We start from the raw sequence: 18,760 nt of genomic DNA, 5'->3' as shown, positions 1-18,760 counted from the left end.
GTGAAGAGGGGTGAAGTGGAGAGGTGGGGCCACATCACACAGGCCTTGTGGAGATGCAGTTTGAGTTTTATCCGGTGGGCCCTGGGCCACTGTGCAGCAAGGCTGTGGTGGTACCGCAGGCTCAAGAGCGACACGGTATGTTGCCCGGCTGCTCTTCTAGGCATGAGCTCTGGTCTTCCGCAGGGGTGAGGTGGAGAGGGCCATTGTGCAGAGCACTCCTTTGGGGGGCCCATGTGCCGGTCTTGGCACGGGGCTTTGGCTCATTCACAGACAGCCCGTCCAGCTTCACAGCTTGGAATAATCATGTCATGACTTCAACTTTGCCTGTCTGGACCAAGCTTTGAAACGCTCTCCTGCTGTCCTATGGCAAGCTGCTCCCTGTCCCAGGGGAGGAGGCTGGGTGGTGGTGGAGCTTGAAGCACCAGGAAGACTTCTTTCTCATTCCTGCTCAATGCAGCCAGACACCCAACCGGTAAGGCCAGATTGGAGGTGCCTAATCCTGTTTACCTGAACATGGTGGCATTTTTCCAGAAGCTCAGGTGCCCATTCACAGTGCGTAAGCATGGAATCTGGATTACAGATTAATACTTAATAAATTTTGTATCTTGGCATTGTCTTGTAGGTCCCCCTTCGGACATTCAATAGTGGATGTAGATGTAGAATTCAATAAATACTCAGTAAGTGACACTGAATGGCAACCGCAGTTGGGTTGGTCTGAGTGATAGGCCACGTGGTGCTGCACTTCCTGGCTAATGTCATGTGCCTACACATATGTGGTGAAACATACTGATGCTCACCACCCTGAAGTCCCTGGTCACTCTCAAGCCCCCTGACCACTTTCTGAACACCAGCCTCCTGTGTTACTCATTTTATGAAGCTCTGGCTTGGAAACCACCACACATAGTCATTTAGTATACGCAGGGAGTCAAGTGAAACCTTCCTTAAAGGGGTAATAAAGGAGAGACAGAGAAAGGAGAAAGGAAAGAAAGGAAAAGGAGAATAATAATGCACACACCATTTACTGAACACCCACTCTATACCAGATGTTTTACAAACATTATTGTTCATCATGACCCTACAAGGTCACATTATTCCCATCTAACAGATTAGGAGAGTAGAGCTCGGGGAGATTCAAGGATTTGTCGAATCTTCACAATCAGAAAAAGGCAGGTCTGGGGTTCACATTGGACAACGATGCTGTACTTCCATGCAGTGAGGGAGGAAGCTGGTAGCACTGTGAAGACAGAAGCCCAGCTGTTCTGCATGGAACCTCTCTGTATGCCCAGCATACTTGCCATGCACACTGCCCACAGCACTCTTGTCAACATCTGTCTGGGTTTCCCAAATATCCTGCTCTCCCTCTCACTCCCCTCCCAACCCTGCCCTAAGAGAAGAGATGCATTCCAGATTGCCATCCCCAGCTCCTCACTCCTCCCTCCAATTTCTGGACATTTCCTGTTTTAAAATCATCACATTTCCTGTTTTAAAATCAGTAATGGCCCTCCTCATAGATTTCCCTTAAGGAATTCAGAGCCAGTGTTGAGTGGGTGAGCAAAATCATGGCTTCGTGCTTTCCAAAGACCTTCAGAAGGCTTCCCACAGTGGCCAGGAAGTGGGGGCAGATGAAATGGCAGCTTGAAACCCCTGGAGCCCTTAATCTCTGCCTCTTAATTAATTGAATACCATCCTTTTAGATGGCTGGAGTCTTTGTTCCCTGACTGGTGTTAATACAACGTCAAGTCAGTAGCCTGTCTCAACATACAGAGATGACATTACAGATAATGGTAGTGTGGGTGAGAGCAGTGGGGATCAGAGCCCAAATGAGGCCCCAAATAATCATCAAATCAAAGGAGACATGTGCTCGTGAGGGAAAGGTGAGGAAGACCTTGATGCCCAATAGGCAGCCAGGTCAGCAACCGGGAGAGCTCTCCAACTAGAAGATTAAGGATCTGGTTCGTCCTGTGGGCAGTGCCTGAGCATCCGGGCACAAACAGCCCTGACACTAGGACATCAAGAGATATATAATAAGTCTGTATTTACCAGAATTGCCTAAGGAAAAGACTACACGTAGGGGACTCAAAATTCTAATAAGCATGGGGGGAGAGGAGGGAGCCCCCAGGGGACATGGCCAAGTCGCTATGTAAAAGACTCTAATATAATTAACTACAGGGGCTTTCCTTTTATGCATGGGGTGAGCAAACTGGGGACAAGCAAGAGGAGAAGCTGCTCACTGTCACAAACCATCCTCCTCCCATGTGTCGATCATCCTCTCATTGATTAGAAGGGGTTCCAGATCGCTTTCCCTGCCCAGACTGTCCACATATCTCTCTTCAGCCCTGATGATGGGGAAGTTGCAGCATACAATCTTATAGCATTGTAACGTAAATCTTTGTACCCCTTAAATGTCAGGGTCCTGAGAGAAATCCCTGGTTATCCCTCCTTTGCTGCCCTCTGTCGGGAATAGATCTGACCATCACACTCTCCCTCCTGGGGCAGGTACCATTTGGGGCCGGCGACAGTTAACAAGACTGCCAGTAGTTTGAGTGTGGTCCATACCTGACCCATTTCTTCAGCATCATCTTAACTTATATTGGGTGTAGCTCTTTGTTAAATGTGTAGCAGTTTGGATGGGTAGATAGAGGATTTGATGCATGAATGACTGGATGCATAAGTGAGTGAATACATATGCAAGATAGCAACCCTGGGATAAGAGATGAAACTTACTTGTGGAATATTTTTTCTCTGTATAAAACAGACACAATTGAAAATGGAACCCTCAGTCTGGATCATGCTCTAACTAACTGAGCTATTCTGCCCAGAAAGACACATCATGGCATTGATTAAGCCTTTCTTGCTTGGGCCCATTGTGGTGGTAATTATGGCCATACTACCAAGGCATTTCTTGAGGACAGGCCTGTTGGAGAGCAGGTGGCCAAATATTTCCACTGACTTGTTCTCTTTTTTTTTCCCCCTTTTCAGATTATCAAGGAGGTCCCTCCACCCCCTGCTGAGGAGAGTGAGGTAAGTGACCAGAGCAGGGTGCAGCGGGATGGACAGAGTGGTAAAGTGGAGCAGAGAGTGGGCTGGGCTGGCCCAGGACTCAGGCCCCTGCAACACAGAGCTGAGTCAGGCCCAGGCTCCCATTGTATCTGACGTAGCAGGGAGGGAAGTTTTTGGCCCTTTCCGAACCAAGGTTGAACAAACTGAACTGACCAAGGTTGAACAGAAACTGAACTGAACTGCAGCCATGGACAGAATAGTTTGGGAGCGTTTTCCACCTGCAAAGATAAAATCTGAGATGCAAATATAAATATTTTTATCAATACAATTTTTCCCTTTAAAACGGACATTTTAGGTTTCTCTTTTCCCTGCAGAGACTATGCTTCATGTATGTAGATCAGGGCAAATTTGAAACATTCTCCAAACAATTAGTGATTCTAGGAGCAGCCTGATGCTGAAGTATTCCATTTTTCTTTAACACGATGCCTAAAGATTAGCCAGCCAGTAATAATAATGTAAGGGAGGGCGGGGGAGGTTGTGGTGGGAGAAGATATGCTAATATCCTGGCCTTGCTCCCAAATCTTCATCATTTGAGGGGGGAAAAACATCTTAGACTCCACCATAAATGGGCCAGTAAGCAGTTCTGGTGCAAGCGTGGCCTAGGGCAGAATATGGTAGAGGCATTAAAGGCTAATGGTGAGAAGGAGAATCCCTGGGCAGGAGTACCCAGCTGGTGGCTTTTCTGATCCTCTGATCACTCTCAGAGCAACAGGCCTCCTTTGGATGCATCACTCACCAATTTAGAAACCAGGGTACAGGTCTGAAAACAGTGGGATCAAAAGACATAGGGGTGACGATTCAAGTTCACAGTCCTCAATCCCTAAGGTCTATTGTATGCAAACTGAGCACTGCCCCCTGGCCATTCCTCTAACCAATGCTTTCATCAAGTTTCCTGCATACAGAAAGAATAATGATTGAATTTAACATTCCACGAGTCTGTTATATCCCGAACCATATGCATGTAAGCCAAGGGATTTAATAGCTGCACTCAATTAAAGCACATATTGTTGGAATGCTAACTTTTTGCCCAGAAATCAAGGGAGGAAATTACATTGCTGTGCAAAGAGGGAGGATAAAACCCTCTTTACATCCACAAAAGCCTTTCTTAATCCTTCAAGAGAAAGCACCGTGGCTAGTTCCACGGGTTCCAATTTGGCTGTGTTTCTGTTATGTGCAGCTGTCTCTTATATTCCCAAAGGAAAATAGGGCAAGAGGCTTTTGCTTGATGAAGTTGCTCTGTTTGCCCCGAGGTGAAGAATGTTCCCTCCCCTTATTATGTTCAGTTAAAGGAGCTGTTGCCCTTTTTTCTGGTGCTGACTCTGCATTTGCCTTTGGAAGCAGCCACTGTGGTCGAAACACACCAGGAGACTTAGGTACAAGACCGTGGGGTGTGGTTTACCCAAAACCACCTAGTTTCATCTAATATTTCTATAGAAGTCCTACTTTTACCTGAAGAAGGCAGACCTGGCTTCTGAAACAGAAGGACAACCCTAGGATGCTTGAGATCTAAAGGGTTGTGTTAGACCTCAAGGAGCTTCTGGGCTGGCTGGGGCAGGCTGCAGGCTGTGCTGATCACTCAACATGTGTGTTGGCCTTGAAAGTTCCTTGGCCTTGTGAGTTAAGCAGCCCTAATCTCCTTCCTAATATGTTTCAGCAGAAAGAAAGAAAGAAAGAAAGAAATCCCACAGGAACAGATAACATAATCTATACCTACATAGTATCTTACACAGTGCCCTGAAAATCATAGTCTGAATCTAGACTTCTAGAACCCTCTCCATTCCAGCTCCCTGCATTTAAATCCTGTCAATCCTTCAGGTACAGCTCATGTGCTATTATCTCCACAAAACGCTCTATAATTCCTTCCATCAGGACTAATTTCTCATTTCCCCCTTCTCTGCATTCCCAGGGTATTTTATTGATCTTTTCTTCTGCATCAAAGGTTAAGTTCATTAGCTACTTGAAGGTCAGGATCTATATCTCATTAATCATGGATTTATCCCCGAAGAGCTTAACACAGTGTCTAACACTCAATAGCTCTCTGAAGTCAAACGCTCTGCCATATATGTGAACAAGTTCAGTATTATTTATCCAAGCTTTTATCAGTTCTATAAGCTTCATATCCTAAGGGAGACACATGTACTATTTAAATAGCTAAACTTAGAATGAACACAACTTTATAACGAGCTCTCAGTGGTCCTCTTTAATAAGGAATTATCAAAATGCATAATATAAAAAAGCGTGACTCTTCAAGATTCCACGCAACCAACAGTGATACTTCTATATAAAGAGAGGACAAAGAAAAATTTTGAGACCTCAACAAAAGCAAGAAGGCTCAATTTTAACAACTAAGATGCGTATTTCTTGGGTTGAGAATCCTCTCTAATTGGCAGCAGAGTGAGGATTCCTCATGAAGCCTCTAGCTACTCCAAAATACTGGCAGCTTAAGGGGGAACCCAATAGTGGAGTACTTCATCTGATGATTCAGTTCTAAATCACCTTCAATGGTTTTTCTGTTGGGGAGGGAGAGGGATGCATATTGAAGGCATTGACGGTGGGCATGCAATTAACCATAAGCACCTGGCCTTGAATAATGAACTTATTTTTAGGTTCATTATCATGCTCACTCATCCTAACAATTTCTCTGTGGCAAGAATGTTTTAGATGTGAAAACCGAACTATGGAAAAATTATACAACTTGTCTAGGAACAGACAAGTTGAACCCCTTCACAGCTATGTCTACACAGACAGCCAGAGTAGACCCCCACTCTGAAAGGCGGAAGGCCAAGCTACTGCCAGGCATCTTCTTTCCAGTGGTCATCAAGTACACACTCTCATGCGCACACACACACACACACACACACGTACGCCCCAAGCAGAAGTCCTAGAACAGTCCCAGAATTCAATATTCTGTATGTCAATAGTTTGAAAAAGGAACATCATTATTAAAAAAGTAAATACACTATCCTTCACTGAAGAATACAGGACAATCACAGTGCTGTCCTTAATCATTGCGTGTATTTGAAGAGATAGGATGTGGGGTCATGACATGTTAAATGCAACTCAGAAGGGGGAAATCTCAAGTCAGTTGGGATTTTTTGTATTTACATAGAGAAGTGTTGTTGGATTTTTCTGACTTGCCAATTCACTCCTAGGAATTTATCTCCAAGACTGCCATTGAGGGTGACTTCTCTGGCTTCTCCCCAAAGACTTCAGATGAGACAGGATAGTTAGTTCTACCTCGGGTTCTGCCCCCCCAGAGCCTCGTGGGCCTGGGAGTTTCAGTGGCCTTGGTCCTTTGCTCATGTCATCACCCTCACCAAACATGTTCCTCTATAAACGTGGACAATCTTGTTGACAGTTGTATTCCTTCCGTTGTCTTTATTTTTCTCAAAATATAGCACTGTGCTGGCAAGCAGTGGGGGCTCAACTCCAGTTGCTTGAGTGAGTAAATGAAGGAATAGACAAATAAGGGGCCGTTGTCGGTGGCCATATAGGGCTTATCATAAGGGTTTAAAATGTGTTACAGGTCAATGAAATGTTAAATGAAACCATTTCCTTGGGCTCAATTCTGTTTCAGGTCCATTCTCCTTTCCATAGATCATTCCCACTGGTACGTGCAGTGCAGTGAATTGAGGGTTGAGAGTCTGTTTGGCCCATGATAGAGCACTGAATCAAAGACTTCTTCACAGAATAGGTTACATGCCAGCGATATTCTAAGTGATAAGTAGACGTAGAGGAAGGATGTTCTGAGCATATGGAGCCATGAATGCTGAAGCATGTGCTTGTACCTAAGCCTGGTATGACTAGAAAGATGGCAAAATTCAGTGTCCAAGGGCAGCACAGGACAAATCCAATTACGGGCTAACCAAATGCCTGTGTCAGATTCCATGTTCTAGAGCTATTTCTTCTGGGAGCAGGGCTGCCTGAGGACAAGCAGTTCAGAAGGGGCCTCTACCATCTGAGTAATGGTGCAGCCACTTTTACCCAAACAGCAGCCAACTACATGTCTGGGGCCACCACATCCGTTAAGATTTATACACAACTTCCCCTGATGGGAAACCAGCATCCTTCCCTAATCTCTGCGGTTTCTTCCGGCACCACTGACTCCTACCTCTTGCTTAGGCCTTATCTCATCTTCTTCATTTGCCAAACACCATCTTGCAAACCTGATTCCCACACTCCCCCCAAGGCATCCCTGGCACAAGACCGTCTGCAGAAGGGCTTTAAAAAAAGTACAAGGGTGAGTTGCAACACAGTTCACCAGGAGGCTCTTGGGGCCCTCTTCTCAGGTGGATCCTGGCAGTTTCCTGGCATCTCAGCTCCACTCTCTTGTGCCCATTTCTGCTGGCTGCCCGCAAACCCTCCATCCCTACTACTTTGCTCACGCAAAGCAATGTGGCTTAGCCTGTCTGTCCTCCAGTAATCACAGAGGATTTGTGTACCAGAAGTTCTATCTCACCCTGCTAATGTTCTTGAAGGGCAGTGTGAGAGGGCCTCTGCAAGAGAGACTTTATACTTCATTCAAGGTAGAGATTCACTTCAGGTGCTGCCGATTTTCTTTGTGGCATTGCTGGGGACTGTGATTTTACTCCATCAGTTTTTGGCCAAATGAAAAGACACATCAAAGATTCCCTTCTCTTCTGAAGATTGCAAAACCCTCCCGTCTCTAGAATGTGTAAACAGAGCCATGGTAACTGCAGGGAAATTCTGACTCTCCCGTTGGTCAAACCCTGGGCCTTTGTGTTGTCTTTGCTGTTGTTGTTTGAGTTTGGCAGGCGAGCTCGGGTCAGGGGATTACACGGCAGGCTTGGTGGAGCAGATTGAAGTCCTGGCATTTCCTGTTGTGGGAAGGCCAGCCCCTGCTGCACATGCTCAGGAGAGTGCAGACCAGAGGCTGCAGCAAGTCCGTGGTGGGAGGGAGGATGTAAGGAAGAGCAGCTCTGGGTGCAAATAGGGGGGAGATCCAGGCATCAGGGAACAGGACCAGAACTTCAACTCCACTGGTCCCTTCATTTCTCTGGATCTGACTGTCCTCTCCTGTGCAACGAAAAGGCCCTAGTAAATGGTCTCCAATGTTTGTACTCCTGTTCTTTAAAAAAATTAGGAGACTCATGAGACCATTTCAGTTCCCTGCTGAATAAGTCAGCTTTATTCTTGGAGTTTCTTACATGCTTGGTGCTGTTATGTTCAGTTTTGGGTGATATCATTTCATTTATCTCCTTTGGGAAAGAAACTGCACTAGACCAGGAGTGAAGCCACATTTCCTATATGACACACAGACACATACACCCACCTCCAGGGATACTTGAACCGTGTGTGTAAGATACGTAAGGGTCTTGGTTTAACATCCTAAGCCTTCTGAGATTCTATCATAAAGTAAAATAGTGTGAACGTGTTATTTGGGGCCCTTTGGTGTTATTTTACTATTTTATCATGTGCTACAGTCATAAATCTTCAAGATTAGCAGGTACAAGGGGGAAGAAGTAGAAAAGTAGCATTTATTTGGTACCACCAAATGACTGGAAAAGCAAAACCAAAGGACAAAACCCAGAACTTTGCCAACACTGAGAAACAAACGGGAGTGAGGCTACCTGGACTCGAAAGCAGTTCTGTCACCTATAAACTGGGCGACCTGAGACCCTTAACCTCTCTATTCCTCCTCTCTAAAATGAACATAATAGCACCACCTACCATGCCGCCTGCTGTGAGATTAAAAGGTTAATGTCAAGCACTTGGAAGAGTGACTGGCACATACATGGTAAAGATTTCCTAAATTCAACTTGTTATCATGAATTCGGTATCTGGTTATTGATCACCTCCTGTGAACCAGCTCCATACAAGACCTAGAATACAAGGGTCAACAAAATACACTCTGTGTTCAGGACCCACAGTCCCTGGTGAAGAAAGACAGATCTGTTTTAAAGAGACAGAAAGACCAGCCCAGTATCAGCTGCCAAGATGTTGCAAATCCTCTGGTCTGCTGTGATCGTGTCTTTTAAGATATATAAATTTTTTTGATTTTCTAAAAAGAAGCCTGCCCGCCCCAAGCACAGTAAGTCACCCAGAGAGTCTCCATGTGTTACTGTTGTGTTTTGTCATCTCTGGGTCTCTGTATTGCTGACCACTTGTCCTTGCTTTGTTCCTTGCCTCCTGCATGGGATCCCCTTTCCACCCACTGATAGAATTGGCCCTACCTAGGACTCCAGTCTGAGTCCTTGACTCTCCAGTACCACCAACACAGGCTGTGGGAAGCAGGCTTGTTCTGAGGATTTTCAGCCTCTTTGGCTTATTCTTCTGTTTTGCAGACTCCTTTTTTGCAGCTTCCTTTCTTTACCCAGGAGGGAAATCATGCTACTCCTCTGTCACCCACCTGTGACTGTAGACGGTGGAGATTTTTCTCCCCTCAACAGGAATAATTACGGTGCCAAGATAAGGAGCAGTTTTGCTAATTATCCTTCTCTTTTCCATCCATAAAGTTACAAGTTCCTCTTGTTTTCTCCCTTCATCTTAAAAAATACAATAAGCGCTAGCTTCCTGTCACTGAACTAAGTGGCAGACACTGAGTTAACTGCTTTATTTGAATCACTTCATTTAATTTGTTTGTAAATTCAACAGATAACTCTTGGGCACCTCCCACATTCTAGGTGCCATTCTAAAAGCTGAAAATGGAATGGTAAACATGACGAGTAAACAGAGGCTTCCATGGAACTTACACTCCAGCCAATAGTAAATAAATATGAAGGCATGAAAGGGTCCGTAACTGAAACTGAAACAGACTGATGGGATGAGGAGACTGGGGCTGCTTTAGACGATGTCCAGGGAAGTCCTCTCAAAGAGTGATAGGAAGGATCCGGCCATGAGAAGAGCAGGGCAAGAGCATTCTTGGGTCAGGGGACAGCTTGTGCACAGGCCTCGAGACAGGAATGTGCTCTTTGAGGGACAGAGGGAGGGCAAGCAGGCTGGAGTACAGGGAGGTGGAGTGTGGTAAGGAAGAAGGCTGGAGAGGTGAGCCAAGGCCAGAGCTCACAGGGCAGAGCTGGGTTTGGATTTTCCTCTGCTGCTTTGTGGAGAACGGATTGTAGGCGAGGAGCACAGCAGGGAAGCCAGTCAGTGGCTACTGCAGTATCCTACAGAAAGCAGAGAGGGCTTGGGACCAGTGTGGTGGGGTGGGGATGGAGGTGGAGGTGGAGAAGTCATAGCTGTGGGGTCTTTTAGAAGTAAGGTCAACAGAATCTGCTGGCAAATTGAGATGGGGGGGGGGGGTGGATTCAAGGGTGACTCCAGGCAGTGGGGAATACTGCAGGACGAGCAAGTTTAAGATGAGGAGATGATGGGGAGACTCCTCTTTGACGTGGTACTACTGAGATGGCTATTAGTCCCCTGAAGGGAGATGTCAATGTCGAGTCAGCAGTTGGGTTCAGAGGAATCGGGGATAAAGATAGAAACACAAGTCATCAGCATGTAGATGGGATTAGGTGAACCGCCCTATGAAAGAGAAGAGATGCAGCAGAGAATGGGTTCCTGGATTGTGCTACAACCTAAGGAGGCAGGAGTGCTTTTACCCCCGCTTTACTGATAAGGAAGATAAACTCAGATAGCTTAAGTGACTTGCCCCACGGACGACCTAGGAAGCTCTGAGGTTTAACCCAGGCAGTCGATTCCCATCCACTTTGCCAAAGTGGACACGTACATACAGCAGTGGTGCTTTGCTTCCTTCATATATGACAATCTCTCTGCAGGAAGAAGATGACGATGGTCTGCCCAAAAAAAAGTGGCCTACTGTAGATGCCTCTTACTATGGTGGGCGAGGCGTTGGAGGCATTAAAAGGATGGAGGTAAGATACAGCTTCAAGTACTCACATCTCTGTGCCGACTACTCCGTGATGGAAAACCAGATAAAACTGGTGAAAGCTCATACTTGAGGTCTGGTGGGAATTTGGATTATAAGGTGTCAGATGGAGAGATGGCAGGTACACCCCTTTAACTGTGCACCCCCATATCTTGCCCACCACTTACAGTAATTTATCTGCTCAAACACCTCAGTGGTTTCCTCTCCCACTGGAATACAGTCCAAAGTTCTTTCCTGGGCTTGCAGGGCCTTTGCACATGCTGTCCCCAGCCTGGACAATTCCTCCCCTAAACATCCATCTGTGTGATTTGCTCTCCCTGCCCCTTCAAACCTCTCTCTTTCCCTTTTTCCACACCCTCCTCTTCCCTGGCCCTAAAAACCCAAAGGAACTGGGGAGTGGGTAGCACTCACATTGCACATCACACATGTATGTATGATGCCCATCTCCAGAGGCATTTTACTGTATTTTGTCATTTTGTTTTATTATATGTTATTTATTGTAGGTTCGCTGGGGAGAAAAGGGTTCCACAGAAGAAGGTGCTAAGTTGGAAAAAGCAAAGAATGCGAGAGTCAAGATGCCAGAGCAGGAGTACGAATTCCCCGAACCTCGAAATCTCAACAACAACATGCGTCGGCCCTCTTCCCCCCGGAAGTGGTACTCGCCAATCAAGGTGTGTCCCTTTCTACTCAGAAACCCATCATCTCTCCTGATAAAACGCTCACATAGTAAGACTCAGATTCTTTTGACATGATAAAATATCAAACCAAATCCCAGGTATCACAAAGGAACAAATTTCTAAAATCATGGACTTAAAAGTACACGTACTTATTTTCTCTATTTCCACATTATCAAAGTTGAAACTAGGCTTTTTAAAATCACCACAGCTGGGGTGCCTCATGGTTCAGTTAAGCGTCTGACTCTGAGTTTGGGCTCAGGTCACGATCTCACGGTTGGTGGGATCGAGTCCGGTATCAGGCTTTGCACCGACAGCACTCTCATGCTCACTCTCTCTCTCTCTCTCAAAATAAATAAACATTTTTTAAAAATCACCATGGCAAACTAGCAGAATCCAAGTGGACTATGAGTCAAGAGACCGGAGTAGTAACCCCAGAAGATCACATAAATTCCTGTAACATCTCTCAGCTTCATTGGTAGACAGTTCCACTATCTAACAAAAATGGCAGCATTCCTCTTGATGCCTTATCTCTCTTCCTCTTGCCATAACACAAGCCAATTCCCCTTTCTCCAAGCTTCCCGCCAGTGCGTCATGTGTTGGCCATGGATTTAGGACTCACTCGTCCTGTCTGTGAGCAAAACCACCCCCCCCTTTTCTTTTCTCCACTATCTCTCTTCCCCTGTATATCTCCAGAGCTTAAATCTCTTTGGCTTATTAGGGAATTTCAGCTATAGAAGATAGCTAGTGCTTCCTGAAGACTTCTTTTCTCTTCCTCTTGTTCTTCCTCTATTTCTATACTGCAAACAGAAACTGGGCCAATTCCAAGGCCTCAAGTCAGAAAGACCCAGTTTAAGAGCCAGCTCGCATCACGCACATATACACATGCACCCACACAGTCTTACCCTTCTTCCAGTAAGAGCAAAAATACCATTCATCATCATTCACTGAGTTATTTGCTAATTAAAAAAAAAAAATTTTTAATGTTTTATTTATTCTTGAGAGGAAGAGAGACAGAGCATGTGTGAGGGAGGGGCAGAGAGAGAGAGGGACACAGAATCCGAAGCAGACTTCAGGCTCTGAGCTGTCAACACAGAGCCCGACATGGGGCTCGAACTCACGAGCCGAGAAGTGAGATCATGACCTGAGGCAAAGTCAGATGCTCAACAGACTGAGCCACCCAGGCACCCCAGTTATTTGCTAATTTTAGAGCAGCACTTCTATGAAATCAAAAGAAATACATTTTTTTAAATTTTCTTTATTGCTTATTTATTTTTGAGAGAGAGAGAAAGAGACAGTATGAGCAGGGGAGAGGCAGAGAGAGAGGGAGACACAGAATCTGAAGCAGGCTCCAGGCTCTGAGCTGTCAGCACAGAGCCCGACGCAGGGTCGAACTGACAAACCGCAAGATCATGACCTGAGCCAAAGTTGGACGCTTAACTGCCTGAGCCACGCAGGCGCCCGCAAAAGAAATAACCATTTTAAACAATGGAGTGACATTTCATTGGTAATTGTCTCTTCTCAGCCAAGCTGGCTCATGCTCACACTAATTGCAGTGTATTTTCGTTTTGGTTTGCTGTGTTTAAAGCAAGGAGATTCTTTTTTAAGATAAGTGCACCCGCCCCCTCCCACCCCACCCCACCTCACCCCACCCCAGCCAATGGCTTGAACTCTGGAAAGATGTGGGCGAGACGTAGCTTGCTTAACTAACAGCTGGTTGCTTCTAATTATTTTCTAATGCAGAACATGCAATGGCGTGCATGCATGTGCAGACAGGAAGGAGCCAAATAGAACCTCAGAGATGAAGAAGAAAGGGAATTTTCTATTAGGTCGTTTTTAGGCATCTGTACCTTGTGACTAACATGACATATTTGGTTATCGCCAGGTTTTCATTTCTGTAATCCTGGACTTTGAAAGAACATTAATTCTGTTTGAAGAATCCAATTTCTGCTTGAGAGAATGTTATTCCTCCATCACCAGTGGTTTAGGACTGAGTTTTATGAAGTAAATAGGGATATAAACAACTAGATGCATACGTCTAAAAACATTCCCAACACCCACTTGGAGTTAGCATCAACGAGCGTTTGTTGTGTACCTAGTATGTGCTGGGTACTGCCAGATACTAAGTATACAGAGGTTCTCAACCCTGGCTGAGTATCAGAATCACCCTGAGAGCTTTAAAAATACAGATTCCCAGGCCTAATGACTTACTCTCACAAAAGGCTTTCATAGGCACACAGGCTGTCTGTCACAACTTGCTTTGCTTTTTCTCGGTGAAACTCCTTTTCCCCCCAGTGCCTCCCTTTCTAACATCAAAACTCCCTAAGCCACACCCCTCTGTGGCCCCCAATTATCGTTACCTCCACAGCCTCTGCTCATGAGCCTCCTCCTTAGTCATTGTGTCCCACTGCTGGTTCTCACAGTGTGGTCCCTGGACCACCAACATCAACATCCCCCAGGAACTTGTTGGAAATGCACATTCTCAGGCCCAACCCAGATGTACTGAATCAACAACTTCAGGGGTGGGGCCCAGCCATCTGGGATTGAACAAGCCCACTTAAGAAATTGTCACCGAAGGGGCGCCTGGGTGGCTCAGTCAGTTGAGCGTCCGACTTCGGCTCAGGGCATGATCTCACGGTTCGAGAGATGTGGGTTCGAGCCCCGCATCGGGCTCTGTGCTAACAGCTCAGAGCCTGCAGCCTGCTTCCAATCCTGTGTCTCCCTCTCTCGCTGCCCTCTCCCCCACTCTCACTTTGTCTCATTCTGTCTCTCAAAAATAAATAAATGTAAAAAAAATTAAAAAAAAAAATTGTCACCTAAGGTTCCAGCCACACTGCCGTATAGAAGGTTCCCTGAGGGCAGGAACCTTGGCACCTGACCAAAAGATCATGACCATACCTCAGTAATTTGTCAGAAGTCTCTGCAAGGAGGCCCACGTTAGATTGCATAGCCTATTTCTACCACAGACGCAACTGCGGGATTAATGTTAAATGGTTGAGAATCTGAGTGTCAAGGAAGCCCCGGACAGCCAGATGGGAAAGACGTGTGATGTCGGTGGACGGGCACAGCCCCTCAGCAGTGCTGTCATACTCTGACATGGGAACGGTCACTTTGCCTTCCTGCTGGTGGAGCAGCTCAAGCCAAGGCCTGCTCGGCTCCCTCTATACAATAGTCTGCTAGTGTGATTGCTCATGTGTGAGTCTTCTCTCCACCAGATTTGACCCCCTGGGGGCACCACTTCTGCTTAACTCATCTTTGAACCTGCAGGAAACAGCACTGTACCTGGCATAGCACAGGGACTCTGCCATCTCTTGTTACAGAGCTGACACATAAGTTTAATTACAAAACCACTCCCAGAGTGTCCTGCTGGTGAGACTATCTCCTGTGACGTGCACAGATCGCTTTGGTACCATCAGTTCAAGGAAGGTGACATTTTTCTTGCCATCCCTTTGAGGGGAGGAGAGAAAAAGAGGTCACCTTATGTGTTGAGAGAAGGGTGAGAACAAGGAGGTTTCAGAATAGAAGCACAGAAAGGAATTCAAAAGTAAAATTGTATACTGTCTCTCGAGAAGAAGGGCAGACTTGCTCCCAGAACGTCAGCATTCATATTGTTTAACAAGTTTCATGCTCCATGATGAGCCCCATCTTAGCCATGGTGCCTGCGGATGTCACTGGGCCTTGGAGAAACATTTAGCCTCACATAGTGCTGTAAACTCTGCTTCCTTTTCATGAACCCTCTCGCTGGATTTGTCACAGTCTGGGCAGGAAATAGAAGCACACTCAAGAGGGTTGAACTTTTGGTGAGGGCAGGGTTAAGAGAACCCACAGAGATGGCCAGGGATTCAGGGACTGGCAACCAGTGAGAGCTGTTACCTCCCTAGGCCTGAAGGATAAGGACGGGAGGTGGTATCATTTGAGCCAGTGACCAGAAGAGGCCACCCAGTGGGAGCTGTGGCCATAGCAAGGGAGTCAGCAATCTAAATCTGCCCTACCGCCTGTTTTTTATATGACCCACAAACTAAGAGTGGTTTTTATTATTTTTAAATGGTTTTGTAAGTTCCTATATAATACCCTAGAGTTTGCCTCAAGCTACAAAGCTTAAAATATTTACTCTATGCCCTTTACAGAAAATGTTTACAGATCCCTCTCCTAAAAGAATGCAGCCACTGAGGAAGGCAGGGGGTCAGGGAGGGAACAGAAGGAATAAAAGCCCTGACCTCTCCTTCATCTTGCCCTCATCTCCTTCTGGTACACCTATCGGCCAAACCAAAGGGCAACCAGGTGGTGTTTTCTGTAGAGGTCAGGCCTCTGGGGCATAGAGCTAGGAGGACAGAGAAAGGCAGAGAGTGGATGGGGGCATGCAGCTCATGCAGAATGACCAGTCCATTCTCTGCCCCCACTATAAATAGGGAGAACACTCCCACCCAATGTAAAACTTTCAAGAGACACTGGAAAGACTTAGCTCCCCAGGGAAAGTGGTCAGAATCATACACATCTTTAAATGTATTGCATTCGACTCACTTTTTTCATGCATGTTATAAAATCGGTATGAGAAGCAGAGAGGCAGGTGAGCGCATCTGCTAAGCAAACCCAGGAGGAACTCATCAAGAGACGAAGTCCACATCGGGCTTCTCTCCCCCATTCCCCAGTCTGATTTAGGGCACTGACCACAGCAACCACACTTCACCCTTTCCTCATTCCAGGCTCATGACCAGGAAATTTTCCGATATTCGGCCTTAATTTTCCTTTGCTCCGTTTTCACCCCCTGGATTTACAGTACCCCATGCTTCTCATTAAATTGGGACTGACCATTTCAGACAAGTGAAGTAATGCCCAGATATATGGCCTCCAGATAGATTAAAACCAGGACTGTTTTCAGGTTTGCTGGAAGGCTTGCAGCCTTTAGAGAAACCATTTTCTCCCTTTCCAGTAGCTCCTCCACAGGACTGAAAATGGCAGAAGTGACAGCTGAAGGACAAAAGCCAGACCCTGGATGGCCAGGAAGACTGGCTGTTCTTTGCACGAGAGCCAGACCATGAAGGGGCAGGGTTAGGTCATACTCATTGTGAGGCCTGGGAGGGGGTGGGGGTGGTGGTGGTCTTCTGTTCTCTTCATTTTCTGTCAGGCCAACCTTCATCCCTGGCCTACAGCACCTTGACCTTATAATCAAGCAGCATTCAGTCATGAAACCATACTGGATGGAGCCCTATGTAGCCCAGTAAGACATACCAAAGCCTTAAGTATTGTCAGATGGGCTGTTGATGTTAAACAGACGTTTTTTTATCCCTTTCTGGCTACTTTTTATAATGGCTCCAAACTTTTTTTAAACAAAGACCAAAACTAAAAAAGAACAAAACAAAAATCACCCTGTGTGAGTGTGTGCTAGTGTGTGTGTGTGTGTTTCCAACGTTATGCATTAATTCATTTCATCTGAGGAGAAGCATGGGCTGCAATATTTACCATAGATTTTAAAGTGTAAAAATTCAGATGTTAGTCTCTAACAGCTCTATCGTTGACCTATCCTCAAAATTCTCCACCTCTGACTAACTTACAAGCAGCTCAGGCAGACAACCCAGAAGAGAAGACACAGCTGCTGCTTGGCCAAATTTTTTAAAAAGGAGAGAAAAAGAAGCTCAGCCACAAACCCCAGGCACCACGATGCTTTGAATGACGGCTGCGTAAACATTCCCCACCCTGCCTTATTGTTTAGGAAGAAACAAAATGGAGAGTTGACCTAGAACTCCCAGTTTGCCTGCCTTTGTGGATTGGAAGGTAGTCTGAGCATGAGGTACAGTGTGGAAGCCTGAAATTGGTAAATTTCTCATTTTATAGTGAAAATGTATCAATTTCCTATGAAAGAAAGCTATATTTAAATTCCAGCTAATATATTCTGACAGAGGGTCCCAAGGTTAATAGGGAAATCTTTATTTCCAGCTTCACAGAAGCAGTTGGGCATTTCTCCTGGGGAGGGACCATGTCTTGAATTGGGTCCTATGTAGAGGCCTGTGCATGATGGTCACTCAAATCTGAGATAAATAGGGAGTCAACTCAAAGGCTCCTTCCCTCCACCCCCAGACTTCGGGTAAATCCCAGGAACCGGTTGGAAAAATCCCCTGAGGCTCTTCACACCCCAAAGGGATATTATTAAAAACCTCATTAGCTGCTGTCTTGAAATGACAGCTTTCTGCCTCCATTCAGAAAAATAAAGGCACCAGCAGCTTTTGTTATGCACTTCTCTTTGACCTTAGGGGGTAATTTTGTATCCTCTTCTTGGTTAGAAACCCACTTTTCTAAAACTTCCTTCAGCTCTTGCATAAAAAGCTATAAAAAGCTGACGAGGGAGCAGAAGGAGAGGTTGGGTGTGTGGATTACCCAGATGGTGTCCTATGCCACAGAGGTGGGACTTTGGGCTCACTGGTGGCACCGCCAGAACTCAGAACACTGAGAATACAACTGGAACTAACTAACTGGTCTCACCTTGGCCAGAGGAACCCAAGGACGGCAGCTCACCTGGGTGAAATGCATACTGCAGGCCGGGCACAATTCCAGAGGCTTCCCACACACCACACTCTCGCTCCTTTATTTTACAACAACCCTCAAAAGTAGAAACTACTACTACTCCCATTTACAAATGGAAAAATTAAGGCACAGAGAGGTTAGGTGACTTGCCTAAATTCATACTGCTAGTAAGATGTTTCCTGGTTTATTTTATTAACTGCAAAGCATCCATTAGAGCTAGCGATGAAATCCATCATTAATCAAACAGGAGAGAGGACTGGGGGGGGTGGGGGTGGGGGGTGCCCGGAGGTAAAGGACCAATCAGGAAACCGTTGGCAGGATGAGTGACAGATGATGAGGGTCTGGGCCAGGCAGTAGCCATGGAGACAGTGGGGCAGGATGGACAGGAAGCAGTGACAGGAGAGCTGTGACAGGGAGAAAGTCCACAAGACATGGTTGGAGTTGAATATGAGGAGGTGGCAGAGGGCAAGGAGGTGACAGTGAGTCTCTGGTGTCCAGCTTGCCCGTGTGGATGTCGGCAGTGCCAGGAACCAAGCAGGGTATGCAAAAGAAGGAACGGGTTGGGGAAAGATAGCTAGTTCCGTTTTTAATACCTGTGATAACTTCTGCATGACAACTAAGATTTGGTAGGTGACTGGATTGGGAGCTCAGGAGAGGA

General features: G+C 46.1%; 1 protein-coding gene and 1 long non-coding RNA gene across 7 annotated transcripts in view; one reads left to right on the top strand and one right to left on the bottom strand.

Annotated features, from left to right (window-relative positions):
* LOC144615934 (uncharacterized) overlaps positions 1–18,760 on the bottom strand; it is a 252,075-nt gene that overhangs the window by 136,672 nt on the left and 96,643 nt on the right. The gene's annotated exons all lie outside the window — the stretch shown is intronic.
* Positions 1–18,760, top strand: part of ANTXR1 (ANTXR cell adhesion molecule 1) — a 218,941-nt gene that overhangs the window by 145,904 nt on the left and 54,277 nt on the right. For all 4 annotated transcript variants that reach the window (XM_060659422.3, XM_060659437.3, XM_060659436.3 and 1 more), the window contains exons 14-16: positions 2,980–3,021; positions 10,800–10,895; positions 11,413–11,580. In XM_060659422.3, the coding sequence (XP_060515405.1) occupies positions 2,980–3,021; positions 10,800–10,895; positions 11,413–11,580 (306 nt within the window). The remainder of the gene's footprint in view (positions 1–2,979; positions 3,022–10,799; positions 10,896–11,412; positions 11,581–18,760) is intronic.

The sequence above is a fragment of the Panthera onca genome, chromosome A3 (genome assembly GCF_046562875.1).
Source record: "Panthera onca isolate mPanOnc1 chromosome A3, mPanOnc1 haplotype 2, whole genome shotgun sequence".
NCBI lineage: Eukaryota > Metazoa > Chordata > Mammalia > Carnivora > Felidae > Panthera > Panthera onca.
The sequence above is the reverse complement of the archived record's forward strand: the minus strand, read 5'-3'. Positions and strand labels throughout refer to the sequence as shown.